Source organism: Hemitrygon akajei, chromosome 21, assembly GCF_048418815.1.
Source record: "Hemitrygon akajei chromosome 21, sHemAka1.3, whole genome shotgun sequence".
NCBI classification, from domain to species: Eukaryota; Metazoa; Chordata; class Chondrichthyes; order Myliobatiformes; family Dasyatidae; genus Hemitrygon; species Hemitrygon akajei.
This window is the reverse complement of record NC_133144.1, coordinates 10,432,177-10,457,917: the sequence shown is the minus strand read 5'-3', so window position 1 is coordinate 10,457,917 and position 25,741 is coordinate 10,432,177. Positions and strand designations below refer to the sequence as shown.

Here is a 25,741-nt window from a genome sequence, read left to right as displayed (position 1 = left end):
TTCAAAATCAATCAGATTCAACCAAGATCAACCAACATGCCAAAAAGGCAGAAAGGAAGGAAGAAATTGCCTGGACTCTGCTACCTCAGTTAACTTAATAAAAACATAATGAGAAGGACATTCAGCACCACCATTTATTTAATGAAGAATCCTTTTTCTCCTCAATATCCTACTCCTAAATACCAGATTCCTTAGGGATCAAAGTCTTTTGGTTTCAGCTTTGAATATACTTGAGAGTACATCTTAGGCGTTAGAGAAGCTCTAAAGGTGACGGAAATCTTAGATGGACCACACCTGGTGATGTTTAGACATCATAATTCTTTAAAATACAGTAAATGGCAGCTGAGCCAGGCATGGCTCTGGCTTTGTTCAATAACCCCATGCTGTTCCAGGAAGGAGACAAAGATATGCCCACTCGCTGACTGAATTCATTACCCTCACACTGAAGGCTGAAATGACCATGACCAACTAACACATCAGTGGTCTAACCAGAGACTACAACCATCAGACTCACATCTTTCACAAGCTGAGAAATCCAGGCAATTTACTGGTTTTACTGGTCCACACTGACCCCTGCAGACAGTACACTCAAACAGCAGTAAACTGATACAGTGTGATGATCATGCTAACAAAATTGCTGTTTCTCATCAGTAGGCATCTACACTTGGCACAGGACTGCCCTGAGTCAGGCCCCGAGGCATGCATGCACATATCCATGGTGTCTTAGATCACAACCTGTGCAGTCACAATGTGCCGTCACAGAAACTGCTCCATTCCTCACACCAAAATTGTTCTTCACTCAAGACGCAGAGATGCGCCTCATTACAGACCCCTCTCTCCTGAGTGAACATAATTCACGACAAGGCAACAGCATTTCTCCACAATGGAGGGGAAGAAACAGTTCATATTTTGGGCAGAGACCCTTCATCAGGATTGCAGAAGAAAGGGAAGAAGTCAGTATAAGAAGATTGGTGAGGGGAAGTAGTACAAGCTGGCAGATGATAGGTGAAGCTAGATGAGAGGGAAGGGAGGGATGAAGTGGGAAGCTGGGAGATGATTGTTTGAAGAGGTAAATGGTTGTAAAAGAAATCTCTTCAGGTTCTAACCTGCCAGTTTGTACATCTTATTCTGGCTTCTGACCCCTTCCTTTCCAGTTTTTGTGAAGGGCCTTGGCCTGACAGATGCTGCCTGACCTGTTGAGTTCCTCCAGCATTCTATGTCTCTTGTTCTGGTTTTCTAGCATCTGTAGAATCTGTGTTTAGCATTTTTCCACTTCCTCAGTAACAATAGGCATGTTTAAACTGAGTCCATATTGGCAGTGTAATCAGATTAAAGTCAAACCACACTTCATCCTTACACACTGGAGATTCTGCAGATGCTGGAAATCCAGAGCAACACACATAAAATGCTGGAGGAACTCTGGTCAGGCAGCACTTACAGAAATGAATTGAACAGACGACGTTTTGGGCCAAAACCCTTCATCAGCACTGGAAAAGGGAAAGATGCCAGAGTAAAAAGCTGGGAAAAGGGGAAAGAGGACAAGCTAGAAGGTGATAGGTGAAGCAAGAATGAAGAAAGAGGCTAGGAGGTGACAGGTGGAAAAGGCAAAGGGCTGTAGAAGAAGAAATCTGATCGGAGAGGAGAGTGGGACCATGGGAAAAAGGAAGGGGCAAATGATAGGCTGATGAGAAGAGGTGATAAGAAGCAGAGTAAGGAACAGAAGAGGAGGGATTGGGGAGGAGAAAACAGAATTTTACTGGAATGAGAAATCAATGTTCATGCCATCAGGTTGGAGGGTACCTAGATGAGGTGTTGCTCCTCCACCCTGAGAGTGGCCTCACTGTGACAGAAAAGGCAGGTATGGAAGGGCATGTCAGAACAGGAATTTGGATAGGAATTAAAATGGTTGGCCACAAGGACATGGCGCTTATTACGTATGGAATGGAGGTGCTTGATGAAGCAGTCCCCCAGTTTTCGACAGGTCTCACCGATGTAGAGCAGGCCATATCGGGAACCCTGGATACAGTAAACAACACTTAGCAGAATTCACAAACAGTCAGCACAAGTCAGTGGAGAGTGGTGAGACATTAGAACACTGACTAATCTCACCCACTAATACAGAGGAAAAGGTGAACTGCTAGTCAGCAACTGGGGTATGAGCACAGACAGGCAGCTATTAGCTATACTGCACAGGCAGCTACAGGTGACAGCACTGTGGAGGTCAAAGTTAATGAACAAACTACACTTTGACCAAGCCTGCGCTCTACAAGGTTACCTCGTGGGCGCTGCTCCAGGAAAAGATGAAGGCTACGAACGCCTTTAACATGGAGTGCAGCCTTGCCAGTAAGCCAATGGACTAAAGAAGAGCAACGGGAATGAAGAAAATGGTGAACACGTAGGAAAGTAGTACAGTAAATGGCAAGCCCTGCCCCTCACACTCCAGAGACAGTATTGATTAGACACACTCATACACAAACCCATCGACTCCCCTCTTCAGCCTATCAGATGGGCAAACTGCAGCTTCCTGTGACGACGAGTCTGCACTCGATGTATGAGAGTCTGGGCCCAAGGACTCCAGAGGCAGCCTGTCCTGCAGCTGGAGGCCAATCTGTGTGGGTGAGTGGGAGGTTGGGAGGCAGAAGGGACCCTGTTTTGCTGCTGATGTTTTGTTTGCTATTGTGCTCTGTTGTTGCTTGTGATGTTCTGTAGGACATTGTGGACATGCTATGTTGGCGCTGGGATGTGTGGCAACACTTGCTGGCGGGCTGCCCCCAGCACACCTTTAGGTTGTGTTGGCTGTTAATGCAAATAACACATTTCAACATATGTTTCAATGTACATGTGACAAATAAATTAATATGAACCAGCTCCCCACCATACAGCCTTCTAAATACATGCATGTAAAGAAGCAAACATTTTATACACAAGAATGCAGAGTGATAGCCAGCTTCCTAGTTGAGACCCACTGAGACAGCACAGGAAATTCTAACAAACTCCACTCGTTTCCAAGTTAGTTCCGTTGAAGGTTGTGCAATTCTAATTAATTGTTCCCCAACAGTGCAAGACTCCTCTCTACCAACAGTTGTTTGCTGTTTAATAGCCCATGATGACTACATCTCCTTCAACCATTAGGACACTATGGTAGGGACAGAACATTCACTTCTTAATCCAAGTGTGAAGTCAGAGTACACCAACTCTGTTAATGATACAAATCTTGGTGCAGTGTGGAGAAACAGAGGAGAATCCACATCAATATATCCCTCAAAGTTGCTGCACAAGTTGATAGAGTAGCTAAGAAAGTGTATAGTGTGTTGGTCTTCATTAGTCAGAGGACTGAATTCAAGAGCTGCGAGGTAGCGTGCAGCTTTATAAAACTCGGGTTAAACACTTTGAGTATGGTGTTTAGTTCTGGTTGCTTCATTATAGGAAGGATGTGGAAGCTTGGGGGAGGGTACAGAGGAGATTTACCAAGATGCTGTCTTGATTAGAGAGCATGTCTTATGAAGGTAGGTTCAGTTAGTGAGGGCTTTTCTCTTTGGAGCGAAGGAGGATGAGAGATGACTGATAGAGGTGTACAAGGTGATCAGAGGCATAGAGTGGATAGCCAAAGACCTTTCTCCCCAGGGCAGAAATGGCTAATACAATGGGGCTTAATTTTAAGGTGACTGGAGGAAAGTATAGTGGGGGAGATGTCAGAGGTAGTTGTTTTTAAAAAAAAATACACAAAGTGGTGAGTGCATGGGATGTGCTGCTAGGGTTGGTGGCACAGGCAGATACATCAGGGACATCCAAGAAACTCTTAGGTAGGCATTTGGATGAAAGAAAAAGGACTATGTGGAAGGAAGGGTTAGGTTAAAAGGTTGGCACAACATTAAAGATGATGGGCCTGTACTATGTTGTTCTATGTTAACAACGGCTGGTCACTAAAGGAAATAAAGCCTCATCTTGCAAACTATTTCATTTGACACTATTTTACTGAAGCACAAGAACTCCTCTGAGGCAGTCCCTCAGGGTGAAGGGTGTTTCACAGTTCTGAGAATCCCAAGGTGGCTGGGAGATCTGCAAACTCTGCCATGGGTGAGGCAGGTGGTACTCAAAGGATTGCTTGGGATATTTTATTATTTACTGAGAGATACTGTGCCAAACAGGCCCTTGGGCCCAACAAGCCACATCGTCTGGCAACCCATTTTAACCCTAGCCCGATGAACCTACCAATCGGTAATTCTTTAAACTGTTGTTTGAAACCAGAGTACCCAGAGGAAACCCACACAATCATTGGGAGAACATACAAACTCCTTACAGACGGTGCTGGAATTGAACTCCAAAACACCCTAAAGCTGACATTATGTTTAACCACTACACCACTGTGGCACCCAAAATGCTCGTGTGTTGGTTTCAAAATTAATTCATACATTCCTGCCGTAAACACTCAAAATGCTCAGTGCCTCCCTAGACACTCCTTCCCTGAGCATCATACCTGTGTTTAGAATAGCCAAAACTATTTCAATGGCTGGCCCGCACACTGGGCCATGCTAAGGTCATTAAAGCATAATGGGAATGCCTCTTTAGCTTGAAGGGATATATGTGTTGTGGCCATTCTATTCGGTACAGGAGTAGAACCCAGTGTGGTCCTCTGCTGCAGTCCACTCATTTCAAGATTCCATCTGTTGTGCATTCAGAGATGCTCTTCTGAACACAACTGTTGAAATGCGTGGGCATTCAAGTTGCTGTTGCCTTTCTGTCAACTTGAAACAGTCTGTCCATTCTCCTCCAATTTCTCATTAACAAGGCATTTTCGCCCACAGAACTGTTGCTCACTAGATGCTTTTTCCCTTTTTTGCACCATTCTCTCTATAGTCTAGATACTACTGTGTGTGAAATTCCCAGGAGATCAGCAGTTTCTGACTTACACAAACCACTCCATTTAGCACCAACAATCATTCCACAGTCAAAGTCACTTAGATCACACTTCTACTCCATTCTGATGTTTGGTCTGAACTGAACCTCTCGACCATATCTGCATGTTTTATGCATTGAGTTGCTGCCACATGATAGGCTGATTAGGTATTTGCATTAACAAGCAGGTGTTAGGTATACCTAATAAAGTGACCATTGAGCGTACGCTAGGCTTAGTCACAGAACCTGTCACAGAACTTATTAAACTCAGAACACAAAAAGATGACAATGGATAGGAAACAAATCCCAGACAATCTTCCCAATCCTCTCCTTGCCCACAACAGCTCCCGTTGTTGCTGAGGTAAGTTACGACAAGTAATAGGGGATCTGAAGCTCAGTATTTGCTGTTGGGCATTTGATTGCAGTGAGGATTTCAAGGAGGACCTTCCCCTTGTCCTCAGTCAGTTAGGATGTTGGACAACAGTAGGTGATTTTTAATTTTCCCTACTTCTCAAGGCCATCAGCTGGCTTAATACAGACCAGGTCTGGAAGTGGACATGTCTGGAATGCAACGGTCAAGTGGATCTGTAACGCCACTGGAACTGAGAAACAACTATTTTGCTTCAAGTTTATCTCCACAACAGAGACAACAGATTATTCACAAAAGACATTTGTAAAGGATTAAGTACTTTGTCTGACGTCATTCTTCTCTCCAGCAAGATGCGGAATCTGTTGCAGATCAGTACGTTGTCCTTTAGACCCTGTCCCAGGCCTCGATTATCATCCTGCATTAAGCGGCGATCCAGAATAATCTCCAACTGACCTGCAGATGTAAGGGGATAAACATGAGCTTAGGCTTTAGCAATACAACATCACGGTTGTCTGGTTTACCGTCTGTAACATCCACTTTAATTTCTTCAGGAAGGTGGATTGTTAGAAATTTCAACTTTTTGAAATGTTATTTCCATTAATGCAGGTCATTCTTCATTGTAGCCTTCTCATATTCCACCCCCACAACACAGCCTACATGATTAATAAGATAAGCAAACTTTTTCAATGGATCACGGAGGTTCCCAGACTTTAAGGCAATCCAGTTCTCCCTCACGAGTACACCAAACAAACAGCACTGGATGTAAAGTCAGGGCAACCTCAGGAACATTTTAAACCAGTCTGATAAGCAGCAACACCATCATTCCCTGTCCTGCCTGACAATGTTGAAAGAAGACAGAGTTTACTAGCTTTCTGGTTTGCATGAACCAGATAATAAGAAAATGGAAGAGGCTATCAGCCCTTCATGTCTGCCCCATTATTCAAGATGACATGGTTGATCAACCCCAGGCCTCTGTGCCAGACCTAAATAATCCCAACTTCAAAAATTATCTACTTCCATTTAAAAACATCTGAGTCACCCTCCACAGCCTTCCAGACAATGCTAGATTCACCACTCATTGCAAGAATGTCTACACTTCTCAGATTTACATGACTAGCTCATCTTGTAACTATGCTCCTGTTTGAAACTCCGACTGATGAAAGCATGTCAACATCTACCATGTCTTGCTTCTACAGGATCTTACATGTTTCAGTAAGTCACCCCTTGTTCTTCTCAACACCAAAGAATACAAAACTATAAACATAGGATTTTGTGACGCTGGAAATGTTGAGCAACACACAAAAGCTGGAGGTAGTCAGGTGGTCAGGCAGCATCTTTGAAGGTAAACACTGTTTTGGGCTGAGACCCTTCATCAGGACTGGAAAGTAAGGGGGATAAAGCCAGAATTATGTGGGGGTGGGGGAGGGGAGTACAAACTGGCAGGTAATTTGTGAGACCAGGAAAGGGGAAAGGTGGGTAGGTGGAGAGGAGGGATAAAGCTGGGAGGTAAAGGACTGAAGAAAGAGGACAGTGGACCATGGGAGAAAGGGAAAGAAGAGGGGCACCAGAGGGAAGTGACAGGCAGGTGAGGAGAAGAGGCAAGAGGGGAGCCAGATTAGGGAATGAAAAAAAGGGGGGTGGGGTGAGAAATTACTGGAAATTAGGGAAATTGATGCTCATGCCATCAGATTGGAGGCTAGACAGAATATGAGGTGTTGCTCCTCCAGCCTGAGTTTGGCCTCATTGAGGCAGTAGAGGAGCCCCATGGCAGAGATGTCAGAATGAACACGGAAAGTTGAATTGAAATGGGTGGTCACCAGGAGATCCTACATAAAACCAACTGATGACAGCATTGTCCTCTCAACACTGGAATTAGCCAAGGCTGCTGTATACTTTATAGAACTCAGGAGGGATTCTACTGTCAGTCCTTTAAAAAAAGTGAATCAGCCTGTTCAACAGTTCAAAGCAAAATACAGTATTTCATTAAGCACCCTGATCACCAAGTGATGAGGCTGAAACAGTGGGATCTGATTCCACTATTAACAATGTCTCCCAACAATAATGATCTTGGCATTGCTGCAGATTGTGATGCGAGGGAAGAGATGCCAGCTCCTAACCCCATCCCCACCCTGGACTTTCTCCCCACTCATATGGTGTCCAGGGATACTAAAGGATTACTTACCACTATGTATGCTTGACACACCCAGAGACTGAGCAGTGTGCACCGTAAGGCGTGAACGGTTGTCCTGAATATAGGCCATGGTGGGCATGGGGTAGAAATTGGCCTGAAGTGGCAACTTTTGGAAGTATTTCCTAGGTTGAATCTATATTAAAGGGAAATGAAGATTAATCGATTCTGCTGTGCCAAGCCTTTGCTATCTGCAACTACAGTGTCAATTTGAGATTTAAATTTCATTCAATCTGGAAATAAGAATGCTAATGTGATGACCAGGAAATGATAAGATTGTTGCAAAAATGATAATGGGTAGTCACATCAGGACAACGTGTTGCTTCCCAACACACTAAGGAAGCGATGCGTTGTCCTGATGTGACTCCAGACCTACTTGGATGCCTCCTAACTGCCTCTGAAATGCTCTGGCAAGCCACTTAGTCCAATTACAATGTTAGATGGGCAGTAATTGTGAGCATTTACTGGTGCTGCCTGCATTTTTTAAACAGATATTGAAGATAACATTTAATTCTATATTCTTGCCTTCATGGAAACGGATATCAAAGCACTCCTATTACTCTCCCCACCCTTGGATACATCCCAAAACATTCAGAATCATCTCCCTGATCTGATGGGGATAGGATCGTGGGGGTCCATTAACATAACATTAAACATTTACCTACTGTAAAAACTTTTTATCTGTGTGTACTGGTTCTAACAGCATTTATACTATAGGCTAATACAAAACTCACTTAATGCCAGGCTGGTGTAATTACAGGACAATAAGATCACTTCACAAGTTTCCATTGGGAATGTTTAAGGAATGATATGGAAAAATTAGGCTAAAATGCAACAAATTTACAAGGGATTGATAATACACTTAGTGGCCACTTTATTAGGTACACCTGGTTGTTAATGCAAATATCTGATCAGGCAATCATGTGGCAGCAACTCAATGCATAAAAACATGCAGACATGGTCAAGAAGTTCAGTTGCTGTTTAGATTAAACATCAGAATGAGGAAGAAATACGACTTAAGTGACTTTGACCACGGTATGATTGTTGGTGCCAGACTGGGTAATTTCAGTATTTCAGAAACTGCTGATTTTTTGGGAATTTCATGACACCTTGTTAGTGAGACATCAAAAGAGAATTGTCAAGACTGGTTCAAGCTGATTGGAAGGTCACAGTACCTCAAATAACCACACATTCCAACAGTGGTGTGCAGAAGAGCATCTTTGAACACACCACACATTAAACCTTGAACTGGATGGGCTACAACAGAAGAAAACCACACCAAGTTTTACTGTTGTGGTGACTTTATTAGGTACACTTCTGTACCTAATAAAGTGGCCATTGAGTATACCTGTAGATCCTGGACCATTTGTCCCCACCATGTTAATTTATATCCCTGATTTACTCCACAGCCCATGAAATGTTCATTGGTTGAAAAAAATGGCTATCAATGCATTTATATTGTACCTGACAACACGAATACATTTTAGGGCAACACGAGTGAATCTGCAGATGCTGGAAATAAATAAAAACACAAAATGCTGGCAGAACTCAGCAGGTCAGACAGCATCTATGGGAGGAGGTAGTGACGACGTTTCGGGCCGAAACGTCGTCACTACCTCCTCCCATAGATGCTGTCTGGCCTGCTGAGTTCTGCCAGCATTTTGTGTTTTTATTGAATACATTTTAGAATGCTTCACGCAATGAATTGTGATTGAATGTCAGTGAGGGCTTTGCAAACACAGCATCATTAATGGCCCTTAAACTGTGACAGGATGACTAAGTAGGTAATCTGTATTTGATATTAATCACTACCACAGAGTAACCATCTGCTCTTCAGTTAATGTGACAGAACTGTCACATCCAGCTGAATACCAAGAGACAGATACAATCAGTTTCAGTACACCTGCTCAGAGCTGACTGCAAAGCTGGAGCTTTCATAAAAATAAGCACTTCTTGTTTAGCTTTCTACCATCCATTACATGTAGCTTTGCAGGACAGTGGATGAAACCACACCGATTATGTAACAACTTTAGGGTGGAATTACCTGAAACCCATTCAGATCAGTGAAGAACACGTCCCCGCTCTCGATACCAGTGGACAATCGCATTGCCAGCTCCCTGTTAACCTGGTCATGAATGTCAACGACTATGGAAACATCCAATGAAAGGCCTTCAGCTCCTGTCAATACAACAGAGTGTGCCAGGTTATCAACAAGCAGCATTTAACAAAGCACATTATAAGCTACTGACTGGAACCACTTGTTTCCATCTATGTCTGCCACTAATCAAAATCTGCTCTCTGCATCTCCTCAATAAATCCTATAAGTTGACAAGGCTGAGCAGAATCAGGTTCAGTATCACACACAAAAGTGATCAAATGTGCTGTTATTGGCAGCAGTACAGTGCAGGCATAACAAATTACAGAAAGTTAGAATAAAAATAATTAAATTGTGTAAAAAACGAATAGTGAAGGAGTGTTCGTGGGTTCATGGTCCATTTAGAAATCTGATGGCAGAGAGGAAGAAATTGTTCCTAAAACACTGAGTGTTTTCTTTCAGGCTTCTATACCTCCTCCCTGAATGTGGAAATGCTGGTGAGAACAATTCAGATTTATTTATCACGTGTACATCAGAATATATAGTGAAATACATTATTTGCAACGCACCTATGGTGTGCTGGGAGCTGCCTGCAAATGACACCACACATTCCAGCACCAACATAGCATGCTCCCAATACTTGGCAGAATAACACAAGCAACAAAACAAAACTAGCAAATTAAGTACCTTTCCTCCCTCTCACCCACGCACATACGCAAAGTACTCCAGGCAGAAAGAAACAGCTTGCATAGTTCAAGTTTAAATGTCACTCGACCATACACACAAATATAGCCCAACAAAACAGCATTCCTCTGGGGCCAAGATGTAATAGACAGAGCCAACAGTCACACACAGCACATACAATTATGATCGCAGAAAAATATAATTACAAACAAAGTCTCTGAGTGTCATGGTGTGTAGATTGCTGGTACATGGATGTTGGCCTGAAGCCACATTACTGCAAGAACATCCCATAGCACTTCCTCATATTGTGCAGTTGCAGACCAATGTAATCCAGCTTGTCCTCCTTCATTCGAACACTGGTGGGCAGCTCCAACAGAAAGGGGCCAAACCCAATCCAGCAGCACACAGCCAACTCCAGTATCTCCTTCCTTAGTGGACGCAACTGAAAATCCAGAGGCACGAATGAGGGCCTGGTCAGCATCACAACCAAAGGTTATGCAGCTCCGGCTAATAAACCAGTGAATCAGATTCGCAGTACTGAGTTCCTGGCTGAAGCAGGTTGCACAGGGTGTGCAACAGGTCCAACTCCACCGTTACCCAGCAACTTTGCAGTACCTGATGCTCTTGGTAACCAGCAGTCTTAATAACATAGGCTATTTGATTCTACTATTCAACCTCATCACAGCTGACCTACCTCAAGCCTGATCTGCTCTTCTGTACTACTTCACCCAAGTTCGCAATTTTCTCATCTTTCAGGAATCTATTTACTATTTAAATACCTTCAATTATCTCACCTCCACAACCCTGGGGTACAGAAGTCTGAGATTTATCACCATCTGGGACAAGTTATTCCTGTGAACATCAGTTTTAAAAGACTGCCCTCTTTCATTGTATTTGCATATCCTCATGTGCAATTCTGAGTGAAATATCTCCATGTATGCCCTATTGCTCCCCTCAAAGGCCAGAGTCATATGGTATGGAAACAGACTCTTTAACCAACTTATCTATGTAAACAGTTTTGCCTGGTGATCTAATCTTATCTGCTTGTGTTTGGCCTACAGCCCTCTAAACATCTCCTATCTATGTATTAGTCTAGATGGCTTTTAAATGTTGCTAATGTGCTCACCTCAACCACCAGCTCTGGCAGCTCATTCCAAATATGCACCACCCTTAGTGTGAATAAGTTGCCTCTGATGCTTCTTTTAAACCTCTTGCATCTGATCTTAAACCTACGTCCTCTAGTTTTCAATGCCTCTTCCCTGGTTTTCACTTGTATTCAATAAGATCATGCGTCATTCTTTTAAATAGCAAACAAAATAAACCAAAGTTTTTCAGCACTGTAGGACATCATTTTCAATCCAGCAACTTGTCCAGCAAATCTCTCAGTATCTGCTACGATTCTTGTCCCTCTACATCATGAGAACATACTAAGGACAAAGAAAGCTGCTTTTACCTGGCAGCTTGTAAAGTCGAATTATCTGGTGAAAATGCCGATAGAAGCTGACGACCTCAGAGAACAACGGGCCTTCTGTAATGCGTGTGATTGGAGTCTGCTTGGAAATATAGGCCTGAAATCAGAGACAAGAATACACGGCAATGAAGTGAAAACAAATTAAATTAAACTGCATACAGAAGCATTTACATTGCTGGTATAAGGGCAGCTGTTAAGAATGCCAGGTGATTTCATTCCTGATGCCACAACTGCCTGGTCAGCCTCTCAAAAGTGTTCCACCCTCAGTAAATTCAATTCCTTTTCACCTATTCCTACCTCCCGTCATGGTGTACAGCACTCTTGGGTTCCTGTTGATCTACATTCCGCCTTGTTTTAATTCGTCCACCATTATGCACACCAATATCCCCTTAGGCCCCCTTACAATGGCCCATTCCGCATTTTGAAACGGGAAGAAACGACTTTTATCATAGTTTAGAGGGGTAAACCTGAATGTATTTTGGTAGATTGCCTTAAAACAGTCCAAAATTTGGAGGATTCCACGACCATGAGCGTGTGAATGCACCCCTGGACGAGCCAGAAACATTTGTGTTCCTCCATCCTTGGAACATAGGACCAAGCCAGGCAGTCTGGACGGGCTCACATGCTGGTTTCAGTGAATTCTGGGGCTGGAGCCTGTGAAGGGTAACGTAATTGTTGGAAATGTACACAATTCACATCCGCCGACATTGAGTTGGGGTTTCACTTTAAGAGGCTGGTCTGACATGATGATGTAATTACATAGATGATTTTTAGCTTGCTTTGAGTTCAGTTTTTTGGGTCCAATAAATGAATTGCTACAGCTTTTCTGAAATATAAAATGCCTCCATTGTTTTATTTGCGAAAACGTATAGACTCCGAGGAATCTACAAGAAATGTTCAATGTATCTAGTCAGTCACAATCTTTCTACGTATTAAATATAATTGTTTCCATAATCATGAGATGAGCATTTCTATTCTAACTAAATGCCTTGATAGTGGTTTACAACTTTGTGCATTAGATTTCTCAGCTGTTAAGTCACAAAAGGAATCCCACAAATAATAATGCCTCTCCACCTGCTTCTAAGAAATGAACTGCTGTGAGAAAAGCTCATACCCTGGCTTCACCATCAGGTAAGAAGAGATATGCACCACTCTTATCTTTAAACGGCCGTGTTCCGTACCATACAAACTCCATCCGCACCTTCTGCTCCTGCTGGTCGTCTTTCCTTTTGATGTTCTGGAAAGTAAACAGCAAAGTTAAAGAGAACATGCAGGTAAACAAACAGGATGGTCATATTCCACCTGACCTACGCCAGTAACAAAGATAAAATGTATTAACATTGTTGACTGAAAAAAATGCGAACTTAAATACCTATCCAAGGGTCAGCCTCCAAGTAGTGAATATGTGGACTTATTTTGCTTTGCAAACTAAACTTTTCAACACGAGCACAAGCACTAAAAACTTCACCCTGGACAGTTCCGAGCCTGGCTACAAAGGGAAGAAGGTTGGTCATGGGGCCAGCATCCCATCCCGTTAAAAACTTAGTGCTACAGAAATGCCAACAGAAGCCCCAAAGAATCTTCACCTAGAAGAGGTATGAAGCTGCATGGTGAAAACCGTAATACCATGGACGCCACAGGGTCTATCTTCTTTCTATCATCCAGGACCACCACAATTGGAACATGGCAAGTGCTAATGCAGAATCCCCAGGGAGAGCAGAAGAGACGCCAGCCGAAGATGTAGCCTTGAAGGTGACATCAAGAAGATGGACTACACCTGGGGGCAACTTGAAACACTGGCCCAGGACAGAAGACTCTGGTGACCTGCTGTCAGCAAGTTATGCCCCAGTAGGGGTAATGGACTTAACTAACGAACGATAAACACCAAAACGCTGGGAAGTGCAGCAAATAATAACCCAACAAAACAAGTTACTTGAGTCTCTCAATCCATGTGAAATGCTTTTGGTGGGTTCTATTACAGATAAATCCATACTCATCCAGGCAATTTTACACATTCCTGATTTATTCCTCAAATTTATGCCAGTGATATTCATTACTTCTGGACTCAGTCCTACCTCCATCAATCCAGTGACTCCATTAAACCACACTTGCATGTGCTGATTTTCAATGAAGAAATCATCTGTTGAGGACTCCAGGATCTTCACACTGAATGGCTCCTTCTTACTCACAGTTACATCTCTGTTGCGCAGGTAGATGGCCACGTTGGAATTCACTGGTGTATTAAATGATTCAGACAGCTGGAACACAGCTAGCCCCAGAGCTGGGAGCCAAGCAACGAAGGAGACCTGGAGTGAAAATCAGAAGGGCATTACAGCAGATTGCTTATACATGTAATTCTGTACTGAATAAAGGGGTTCCTCACCATCTGTTCTGATTGAGTGCTCAGCCTGTCACGTTCGCTGATTCACAGATGCAGCTTGACCTGCTGAGCATTTCCAGAATTTTCTACATTTATTTTAGATTTCCAGTATCTTCAGTGTTTCTTCTCTCACCATTACAATTTGATTCCGCAGTATGAATAACCAGAGGAATCACTGCATTACTTATTGGACTAGTACTATTCATAGGGAGTGGAAGAGAGATTGTAGAATGTAGTTAAAATACAATCAACGGTATAGCCTGAAGGTTGACCAGAAGTCTGGAAGTTGAAGCCGGATGGCCAATGCCTAGAGACTGGAATTGGAAAACTGCCCATGTATGGGTGGATTGAAGGGAAGTGAGGGGCTTGTTTTGCTGTGGTTATTTTGTTGTTTGATGTGTTCTGTACTGTTCTGCCAGACATCATAGGCATCTTATGTTGGTATCAGAATGTGTGGTGACACTTGCAGATGACCCCTGCACATCCTTGGGGGTGTGTTGGTTGGTAACGCAAATGACATTTCACTCTATGTTTTGAAGTACATGGGATAAATATACAAATCTAAGTGTAGGTGGTTTTCTGAACTGGTAATTTATTTCATAATGGGATCTGGACATCACTGGCAACGGCAACAGTAACTGGGTACTGCTGAAGTTCATGTACTTGGGGCAATTAGGAGTCAACTACAGTGTACTGGAGTCACAAATATGTCACCAATTTTCTTGGCTGAACCAAATGTTCACTCTTATTGAAACAAGCTTTTGGATGGAATTCAAGATTTATTAAACTATTTGAAGTAAATTTTTTAACTGCCATTTGAACTCATGAACATTGATTGATAGCACAGACACTGGCTGCTGGTTCAGTATCTCAACCACTACAGTACTATACCCCAAAGCAACATGCTCAAAGATGAAACAATACATATAACCCCAGCATGTGCCAAAGCAGTGCAGAGCTAAGCAATTGATTTGATGTTTAACTACGGTGCCACATGAAGCACTATTTTGAGAATTCCATGGAACCACTCCACAAATTATCCACCTACTCAGCTCTTTAGCCACTACATGGCACCAACATGTGGTGCAAAGGTCCAAATAGATCAACAGGAATATTTCACACACTGATCATTATACTTTACTAAGTTTTAAACACACAAATGGATTTAAATTGCCACCACTTCACACTCTTCATTACCTGGTATGTATCGGTTGCCATGTCAGTTGGCGACTTCCACACTGCACTGATCTGCGTGGGAAGACTGCTTCCATCAGTTAGTGTAACTTTGACCCGCGGTGAAGTGGTAAGAACAGAAATCACAGAGAGACGCTCTTGCTCAATAGGATTGAATACAACCAGGTACCTGTTAAACATATAAACAGATTATAGTACCTAACCAACTTGAGACTCTTCACAGGAAGGCAAATTTATAATGACTGACAATCTCAGGATGTCCTGAAGTACTCCAGAACCAATAAAGTAAGTCTGGACATAAGAGATGCTGGAGATCCAGAGCAACACACACTAAATGCTGGAGGAACTCAGCAGGTCGGGAATAAATAGTCGGCGTTTGGACCAAGACCCTTCTTTGGGAAAGGAAGGAAGATGAAGTGGTATAAGAAGGTGAGCAAGAGGGGAAGGAGTTCAAGCTGGCAGGTAATAGGTAAAACTAGACTGGGGTAAAGTGGGTGGGTGGGGGAAGGGGATGAAGTGAGAAGCTGGGAGGTGTCAGGCAGAAGAGGTAAAGTGCTGAAAGGATATGATAAGAGAAGGAGAGCGGACTATAAGAGAAAGAGGAAGAGAAGGAGGTGGGATACCAGAGGGAGGTGATGGGCAGGTGAGGAGTCACTGTTATGTCTGTGGAAGATAGCTCACCTTCAGTGAAAAACTATTCTTTACAATTGCACTACCTTTCGTCAGTATTACAGAAAGGTACAAACTGATAGTAAGAATTTTAATGGATATTTCAAAAGGCATAAAAATTTTAAATTTAGTGCTGGTCCATAGAAAGTAATTTGGAAATTAATAATGGAATGATAGTAATGAGACAGCAAAAGTAAACAGATGTTCTATATCACTTCACTGTGGAAGGTACAGGTAACTAGAAATGACATCTATTGGGAACTTGACGGGGGAAGGAAGGGATGAATAAAAGAAGAAAAGTGGTACTATTCAACATGTTGGAGCTGTACACTGACTGGTCCTCAAGTCCTCATGGAATTTCATCCTAGGGTCATAAATGAACTAATCCTAATACATTGCATGTGTTTTAATTCTATACATTAACAAAGTTTCCAATAGATTGGAAAATAGCAAAGACAGCAGGGGAAAATACAGGCTGCTTTGCTTAAAATACATCATAGGGAAAATGTCAGAAACTATTTTTAAAAGACAGGCATGGCACTTCAAAAATTCAAGTAATCAAGCAATCATTGTGGACTTACGAAAGAGAAATCATATTTCTCCAGTTTCTCATAGTTCCCTGAAGTAAAGCATGCTGTGAATATAGTTGAAACCAGTGAACCTCTATATTTAGATTTCTAAAAAGCATCAAAAGCTATTGCAGAGAATAATAGCCCTACATAGAAGAGGGGATATTGGCATGAACAAAAGATCAGCTAGCTAATGGGAAACAGATGCTGGACACAAATTACTTTTCCTGCTTGACAAGTGGCATGCAGCATAGAGCGATGGGGGTGGGAATCCAATGGTACTTCATTCTGAGGTCTACAAAGTCATCACACCTGCTCAAATTTACCAGTGATTTCACTGTTTAGACACAATCATCAGAAAAAAACATTTTACAACAATCTTCTACGTCTCCTCAATCTTCTAAGTTCCAAGGAATAAAGTCCTAACCTATTCACTCCTTCCTTATAACTCAGGTCACATCCTTGTAAATTTTCTCTGTACTCTTTCAATCTTATTGACAACTTTCCTGTAGGTAGGTGACCAGACTGCACACAATACTCCAAATTAGGCCTAATCAATGTCTTATACAACTTCAATATAACATCCCATCTCCTGTACTTAATACTTCGATTTAGGAAGGCTAATGTGCCAAAAGTTTTCTTAACAACCCTATCTACCTGTGCCACCACTTTCAATGAATTATGGACTTGTATTCCCAGATTCCTTTGTTCTACAGCACTCCTCAGTGCCTTACTGCTCACTGTGTAAGACCTATCCTGGTTGGTCCTACCAAAATGCAACACCTCACACTTGACTGCATCGAATTCCATCTGGCATTGTTCCAGTGGATCCAGATCTCACTACAAGCTCTGACAGTCTTCCTCGCCGTCTGTTACACCCCCAATCTCGGTAGCATTTGCAAACTTGTTGATCCAGTTAACCACATTATCATTCAGATTGTCGATATAGATGACAAACAACAACAGACCCAGCACTAATCCCTGCAGCACTCCACTAGCCACAGGCCTCCAGTCAGAGAGGCAACCACCTACTACCATTTTTGCCTTTTCCAACAAAGCCAATGTCTAATCCAATTTACTACTACTTCTTGAATGCCGAGTGACTGAACTTTCTTGACCAAACTCCCATGTGGAACCTTGTCAAATGCCTTGCTAAAGTCCATGTAGATAACATCTACAGCCTTGCTTTCATCAACTTTCCTGGTAACTTCCTCAAAAAACTCTACAAGATTGGTTAGATATGACCTACCAAGCACAAGGCCATGCCGACTATTACTAATCAGTCCATGTCTATCCAAATATTCATATAGCCAGTCGTTTAGAATACCTTCCAATAACTTTCCCTACTACTGATGTCAGGTTCACTGGTCTATAATTTCCTGGTTTATTTTTAGAGCCTTTTTTCAATAGTGGATCAACATTAGCTATTTTCCAATCCTCTAGAACCTCACCTGCCAATTAAGGATGATCTAAATATCACTGCTAGGGCCCCTGCGATTTCTGCATTTGCCTGCCACAGGGTCCGAGGGATCATCTTGTCAGGTCCTGGGTATTTGTCCACCCTAATTTGCCTCAAGACAGCAAACACCTCCTCCCCTGTAATCTGTATACAGACCATGAAGTCGAAACTGTTTTGGCTCATTTCTATATACTCCGTGTCTGTCTCCTGAGTAAATACAGATGCAAAAAAATCTATTTAATATTCCTCCCAACTCTTTTGGCTCCACACATAGATTATCATTCTGATCTACCAAAGGACCAATTCTGTCCCTTGCAATCCTTCTGCTCTTAACTCATTTGCAGAATCCCTTAAGATTCTCCTTCACCTTGTTTGCTAGGACAACCTCATGCCTTATTTTAGCCCTCCTGATTTCTTAATCAAGTGTTCTCTTACATTTCTTATATTCCATAAGCACCTCATTTGTTCCTACCTGCCTATACCTGCTATGCACCTTTTATTTTAAACCAGGTCTTGAATACCAAGGTTCCCTAAACCTGTTACCTTTACCTTTTTATTCTAACAGTCACATACAAGCTTTTTACTCTCAAAATTTCACTTTTGAGGGTCTCCCATTCACCAAGTACAACTTTGGCAGAAAACAGCCTGTCCCAGTTCACACTTACCAGATTCTTTCTGATACCATCAAAATTGGCCTTTCACCATTACCACTATCTGCACCTCTTTAGAGGTAAAGGGGAAAATAAATGTAAGGTTCTTTAAAATGGATTTTCTTGGATTCTCATCAATTAATGGGCTGATATTATCCCCAATCTAAAGCATGCAGATCGGATCATCATTATGTTTTCTTTTGACAACCTGCTATTACTGCCATATTTTCCCTACATCAATAGTGTCAGTATCTCAAAAGCACTTCTCTGATGTTTATCACAATATCTAGATGGAATATGCTGTATCCAAAATACGCAAAACTCATTACATTAATTGCTGTAAATTTATACCTGGGAAGAGATGCAAGTTTTATCACCGTTTTCTCTGGTAATGAATCATGATTTTGCCGTCTGTCATCCTGAAATGAATGAAAAGTCATTATAATTCCCAAGCACAACAAAGCTAAGATAACTCCAGGTTATTTATAAACAGCTGCTCCACCACTTGTAAATGATGACAAGACTCCAGCTTTGATCTGAACAAGGGAAGAATGTGTGCCACTTCCTCCTGTGGTATCTGGCCCCAGAATGACAATTTAATCCATGAATGGGCTATGCTTTTCCCAAGAGGAAGGAGATGTCAAGTATGAATGCCAGTGAACAGACTCACCTCGGCACATTGACTGTCTAACGCAAGAGCAATGGGAAATTGCAGCGGAGTAGAAGAACAAGGAGAAATGACAACTATCAGGGGAGCTTGAATACAGCTGTGCTTTTGGATTTGTTGCGGTCTTTCTTGCTTGATGCGCAGAAGTGACTGAGGTACAGGCCCCGAAACAAAACAAAGTTAGATATCAGGAGCAAGGGTTGATCTGTTGCTCTGCCAACCCCAGTGCAAACTTTGGATAACTCAACAGTAATCCTTTCACTGGTCTCCAAAAGAACCTGAGAAGCAACAAATACATCTGGCCCAGGATGATGAAGGGGGGTTAAAGAACCAGAAGTGACAAGATTTATAACTAGTTTTACAGTATTGATGAAAAGCTATTGAGTTAACCTGAAGAATCAAATGTAACCCACAAGACAAGCAACAAGCCCTTCGGCCTTCAATGCCTATTCCGATCATGACACTTAATTAAATCAAACCAATCTGCCTGCTCACAATCTATACCTCTCCATTCACTGCATGCTCATGTGTGTGTCTACCTGCCTCTTAAACACAACTATCATGTCTGCTTCCACCAGCATATTCCAGGCACCTACCACTTTATTAAAAAAAACTTTATTTTCCCCTCTCACTTTAAAGTATGTCCTCTAGTATTTGATATCTCTACTCTGCCAAAAAGACTGACTCTGTCTGATCTAAGCCTCTCATAATTTTTACACTTCACGAGAGGTTACCCTCAACCTCCAGTACTCCAGAGAACAGTCCAAGTTTGTCCAACTTTATTTCTTTATATACTTCTGGACCAAGTGCAAGATTCGATTTTTGTTTGTGTACGTAAAAGAGTTGCTGGTGGTTGGGTAGTGGATGTGCGTACATCACAAGTTCTCAAAATAACACAGTGACACCAATTTGATGATCGGTCTTCTTTAAGCTGAGGGGTGAATATCAGCCCAGTAACTGATGAGAGCCCAGACATTAACATTTATCTGTTGAAAAATTTAAAGAAGAGTAGTCGGAGGCTCCACGTCCTGGGTCGGTGCAGAGGGGCGATTTGGTCCTTCAGCACAATGAACCTGGTTGGTATTGTACCCTTCGTCAGGACTAACACGTCTCGGCCTGAAACATCAACAGTGCTTCTCCTTATAGATGCTGCCTGGCCTGCTGTGTTCCACCAGCATTTTGTGTGTGTTGTTTGAATTTCCAGCATCTGCAGATTTCCTTGTGTTTGGTATTGTACGTGATCACTGGTATAATATCCTTGTCCCTCTGGGTTTTGTATTGGGATGTTAATTTGACAGAAGGAATGATGAAAAGCTTACGGCATTCATAAACAAAAGCTTACTGTATCGACAGGAACTGAAACCAGGTGAAGAAGTGACCTGGAAGTGAGAATCAATGTTTTGCTGAGAAAATGAACATTAAAATTGTCACCGCAGAAGTTTAGTCTTGTTCAATTTTCAATTAAGAATTCAATTAAAGAGTATTTAAAAGTGCAAAAAAAAGAAAAATTTAAAGAATCTCTTGATGTATTTATTTCTTCCCTCATTGCTAAAGAGGTGCAGGTAATGATGGTTCCCTGTTACCTAAAGGTTGGATTATTGCAGTGCTTCTTCTGTTGGCTGTATTTAAATTGTGAATTTATTGACAAATTTCAGTCAGAGCACTGAGTATAAAAGTCAGCAAGTCATGTTGCAGCAGTATAAAACTTTGACTAGGTCACTCTTGGAATATTGTGTGCAGTTCTGGTTACACTCAGTAGGAAGGATAAGGTGGCTTTAGAGATGGTGCAGAAAAGTTTCACCAGAATCTTTCCTGAAAGAGGGTACAAGTTAGAAAGAAAAGGTGATCAAATTTGGCTTGTTTCCACTGGAGACTGAGGAGTGACCTAACAGAAGTACTTATATAAGATTACATGAAGCACTGGTAAGGTGAATAGTCAGAGCTTCTCCCTCAGGATGGAAATGTCAAATATTAGGAGGACATGGGTTTAAGATAAGATAGGTGGTGGTAGAAGCAGATACAATAGTAACACTTAAGAGGCATTTGGAGGGACACAGACCACATTTAGCAAGCTGGGATGAGTTAGACTGGCATAATGGTTGGTTCAGACCAGGATGGATGCATTGCTCTATGTGAGCCTTCAAGTGGTAATCAAAGGTAAATCCCTGCTAACTACTTTCCCTCCAGGACAACTGGATCACTCCCTTAGGTGCAATTGTGTACAGCAAGATCTTCAATGTACATATGACACAATTACAACTGGATCAAAGGAAGTATCTAATAGAGACTCCTCAGGGGTAAATACTCATCTCAAAATTGTACAGAAATAGTCCTTCCAATCGTCTCCAGCAGGATTCATTTACCATAAGGAGAGAAAAAGTTTGGTAGAGAAATGGAAAAAGTGTATTTATTACTGAAACTCGAGACAAAACTGAAATCTGAAGAGCACTTACAGCTACCTTCATCTCCAGATGTAATTTCTACTTGAAGGGTATTATGAGCACTGGGATCTTCCTGCAATTTTAAACTGTGCTCAGTGTTCTTCCCTCAAAGATCTACCATTCCTGTTACTAGATTACTGAAGTTTCACTGAACATGTTCTTTGATAAATACTTTATGCTTGGTCAAGGAAACCAAAACTGGACATCACTCATGGTAAGATCCTCTAAAATTGCAATGGGAGCTCATTACACCTGTATGCTTTATTATTAGAGGGTTTAATTACAGGAGTAGACGTCCTGCTTGATCACTTCCTGCAGCTGCAGGTTCTTAGTGACTTGCATGCAATTTCTTGGAAGTGTGTATGGAACTGGAGGAGATAGCAGAGGTACTTAATGAGTACTTTGCTTCAGTATTCACTACGGAAAATGATCTTGACGATTGTAGGAATGACTTACAGGGGACTGAAAAGCTTGAGCATGTAGATACTAAGAAAAATGGAAAGCATCATTGGATAAGTCACTGGGACTGGACGAGATGTACCCCAGGCTACTGTGGGAAGCAAGGGAGGAGACTGCTGAGCCTCTGGTGATGGTCTTTGCATCATTAATGGGGATGGGAAAGGTTCCGGAGGATTGGAGAGTTGCAGATGTTGTTCCATTATTCAAGGGAGTAGAAATAGCCCAGGAAATTACAGACCAGTGAGTCTTACTTCAGTGGTTGGCAAGTTGATGGAGAAGATCCTGAGAGACAGGATTAATGACCATTTGGAGAGGCACAATAGGATTAGGAATAGTCAGCATGGTTTTGTTAAAGGCAGTTTGTGCCTTGCGAGCCTGATTGAATTTTTTGAGGATGTGACTAAACACATTGATGAAGGTAGAGCAGTAGATGTAGTGTATATGGATTTCAGCAAGGCGTTTGACAAGGTACCCATACAAGGCTTATTGAGAAAGTAAGGAGGCATGGGATCCAAGGGGAAATTGCTTTGTGGATCCAAAACTGACTTGCCCACAGAAGGCAAAGAGTGGTTGTAGATGGGTCATATTCTGCATGGAGGTTGGTGATCAGTGGAGTGCCTCAGGGATCTGTTCTGGGACCCCTGCTCTTCGTGATTTTTATAAATGACCTGGATGAGGAAGTGGAGGGATGGGGTTTGTAAGTTTGCTGATGATACAAAGGTTGGAGGTGTTGTGGATAGTGTGGAGGGCTGTCAGAGGATACAGTGGGACATTTGATAGGATGCAAAATTGGGCTGAGAAGTGGCAGATGGAGTACAACCCAGGTAAGTGTGAAGTGGTTCATTTTGGTAGGTCAAGTATGATGGCAGAATATAGTATTAATGGTAAGATTCTTGGCAGTGTGAGGATCAGAGGGATCTTGGGGTCCAAGTCCATAGGACACTCAAAGCTGCTGTGCAAGATGACTCTGTGGTTAAGAAAGCATACGGTGCATTGGCCTTCATCAATCATGAGACTGAGTTTAAGAGCCGAGAGGTAAAGTTGCAGCTATATGGGACCCTGGTCAGACCCTACTTAGGGTACTGGGCTCAATTCTGGTCGCCTCACTACAAGAGGGATGTGGAAACTATAGAAAGAGTGCAGAGGAGATTTACAAGGATGTTGCCTGGATTGGGGAGCATGCCTTACGAGAATAGGTTGAGTGAACTCGGCCTTTTTTCCTTGGAGCGACAGAGGATAAGAGGTGACCTGATGGAGGTGTATAAGATGATGAGAGGCATTGATCGCGTGGATAGTCGGAGACTTTTTCCCAGGGCTGGAATGGCTAGCACGAGAGGGCACAGTTTTAAGGTGCTTGGAAGTGGGTACAGAGGAGATGTCGGGGTAAGTTTTTTTTTAAAACACAGAGTGGCGAGTGCATGGAATGCGTTGCTGGCGATGGTCGTGGAGGCAGATACGACAGGGTCTTTTAAGAGACTCCTGGACAGGTACATGGAGCTCAGAAAAATAGAGGGCTAAGGGTAACCCTAGGTAATTTCTAAGATAAGGACATGTTTAGCACATCTTTGTGGGCCGAAGGGCCTGTATCATGCTGTAGGTTTTCTATGTTTCTATTTAACAAATATTCTGCTTTCTGTTTTGTGTGAGTTGATGATCTCACAATTTTCCACATTTTATTCCACTTGCCATGTTTTCAGCCTCTTCACATTCTCCAGTGTTCTCCACAATCCTATCCAATTTAGTACCATTAGTGACCCATTACTCTACCCCACCACCATTAAACACACATCGCCTTGTGTCACTTTATGTATATACAATCAATTTATGTACGCAACATTACTATACTTTTACAGGATTGCTTTTCTATTTATATTTATTGTGTACTTTATGATTATAGGTTTTGAATGCTGCATCAGATCCATAACAATCATTTTGCTCTCCTTTACACTCATTTACTAAAGAATGACAATAAACCATCTTGAATGTTGAATCTTGAGAAGTGGAAATGTGAAATTTCTTCCCCTCAACTAAATCACTGATAGAAATCTTTGTAGTACCCTATTAGTCCCAGACTGCCAAACTGCAAAAGGCTCGTTTAATCCCACTGCTTACTTTATACTGAATGACAATTCTCATTCCATGTGAATTTACAGCCCTAGTGATCACTGATCAGATCTCAATTCCTTCTGCTACTTGTCAGGTGCTTGTATGTTCTTCCCGTGACTCTGGGTGCTTTAGTTCCTTCTCACATTCCAAAGAGTTATGGGTTAGGGTTAGCCAGTTGGGAACATACTAGATTGGCTCTGGAAGCACTGTGACTCTTGCAGGCTGCCCACAGCACAACCTTCACTGATTGGTTATACAACAGTGTTAAAATGAATAGGCACTCTGTGAGGCAGCACTAAGTCAGGTACCAATGTACATCAACCCTCCAACACTGGGGTTAAATACATGAATCTCTGTAACAATCCAGTACTTAAGATGCAATCTAAAAGAGACAACTCTTAACAGCTAATTCCTCTGATCAGAATAGCATCGTAGTTTGGCATCACTCACAAATCAGTTTTGTACTAATCTGCAATGAATTTCTCAATCAAGATATTGTACTCAGGGTAAGAAATAAACTGAACCTTTTAACAAATTTAGTATATCTCTGAGTTTAGCTTTGTTTTCAAAAGGGATAGTTTCCAAGTATCACAGGTTTAACTTACCATCTGTAGGAAAAGGGAAGATTCATCGTATTTGTAGTCATTTTTGCTCTCAAGCACCAGGAAGTGAGCTGCATTAATTATCACCCGTTTCAAATTCATAAGGGAGTGAAAGAGCCTGAAAAGGAAGAACACTCATGTTTAGACAACATTCCATCAAATCTCGGCAAAAAGCCCTTGCACTTAAGCAGCACACCCATCTAATCAAATAACCAGTAGATCTTCTAATCATTGGTAAATCTTATGTTCATATACTGACACAGCATTTCCACAGGTGTTCTCTAAACCCCTCAGATTTGGCTCGAAGAGTGAGAACTTAAAATAATATCCCTCTGAATTAACTTAGCAAGTGTAAACTACTGCAATGGGCTTCATAAACCAGACCAACTATTTTACAGATGAACAACAGGAATATTTATATACTTGCTATTTATTTCTGTTAACAGCAGCCCATGTCACCTCCAAATCCCAATTTCATGGAAGTAATGAAGATGGGTGAGAGCTTGCTGGCAGTTACAACTAAGTACTTTATTAGTAACACCCTTACTGAGAAAATTGTGCTAAATGGTAGCCGCAAAAACGAAGAGATGAACAAAGGTGAGGCTGACCCAAGGGTCGAGATGTGCCGGTGCAAGACAGAGTCAGAACTAGGTCGAGGCATGTTTGAGAAATGATTGGAGCAAGGTCAGAATATGCTTGAGATGGAGTTGGGGAATGCAGAGCGGAGGAGTTTCAGAGCCTGTCCACCTGAACTGAGAGGAAGGTCTGATCGATTGAAGTGCTGGGCTGATTTGGAAAAGTCAGGCACAGGCCAAAATATGGTGGTAGGGTCCAGGGCCAG

General features: G+C 42.1%; 1 protein-coding gene across 2 annotated transcripts in view; it reads right to left on the bottom strand.

Annotated features, from left to right (window-relative positions):
- man2a2 (mannosidase, alpha, class 2A, member 2) overlaps positions 1-25,741 on the bottom strand; it is an 89,444-nt gene that overhangs the window by 5,942 nt on the left and 57,761 nt on the right. Inside the window, exons 11-20 of one of the 2 annotated variants that reach the window (XM_073024775.1) lie at positions 24,904-25,018; positions 18,977-19,044; positions 15,282-15,447; positions 13,780-14,010; positions 12,819-12,941; positions 11,687-11,801; positions 9,499-9,632; positions 7,449-7,590; positions 5,586-5,719; positions 2,276-2,356 (exon numbers count right to left, since the gene is read on the bottom strand). In XM_073024775.1, coding sequence (XP_072880876.1) covers positions 2,276-2,356; positions 5,586-5,719; positions 7,449-7,590; positions 9,499-9,632; positions 11,687-11,801; positions 12,819-12,941; positions 13,780-14,010; positions 15,282-15,447; positions 18,977-19,044; positions 24,904-25,018 — 1,309 coding nt within the window. The remainder of the gene's footprint in view (positions 1-2,275; positions 2,357-5,585; positions 5,720-7,448; positions 7,591-9,498; positions 9,633-11,686; positions 11,802-12,818; positions 12,942-13,779; positions 14,011-15,281; positions 15,448-18,976; positions 19,045-24,903; positions 25,019-25,741) is intronic. The other variant, XM_073024774.1, reaches the window with a different exon arrangement.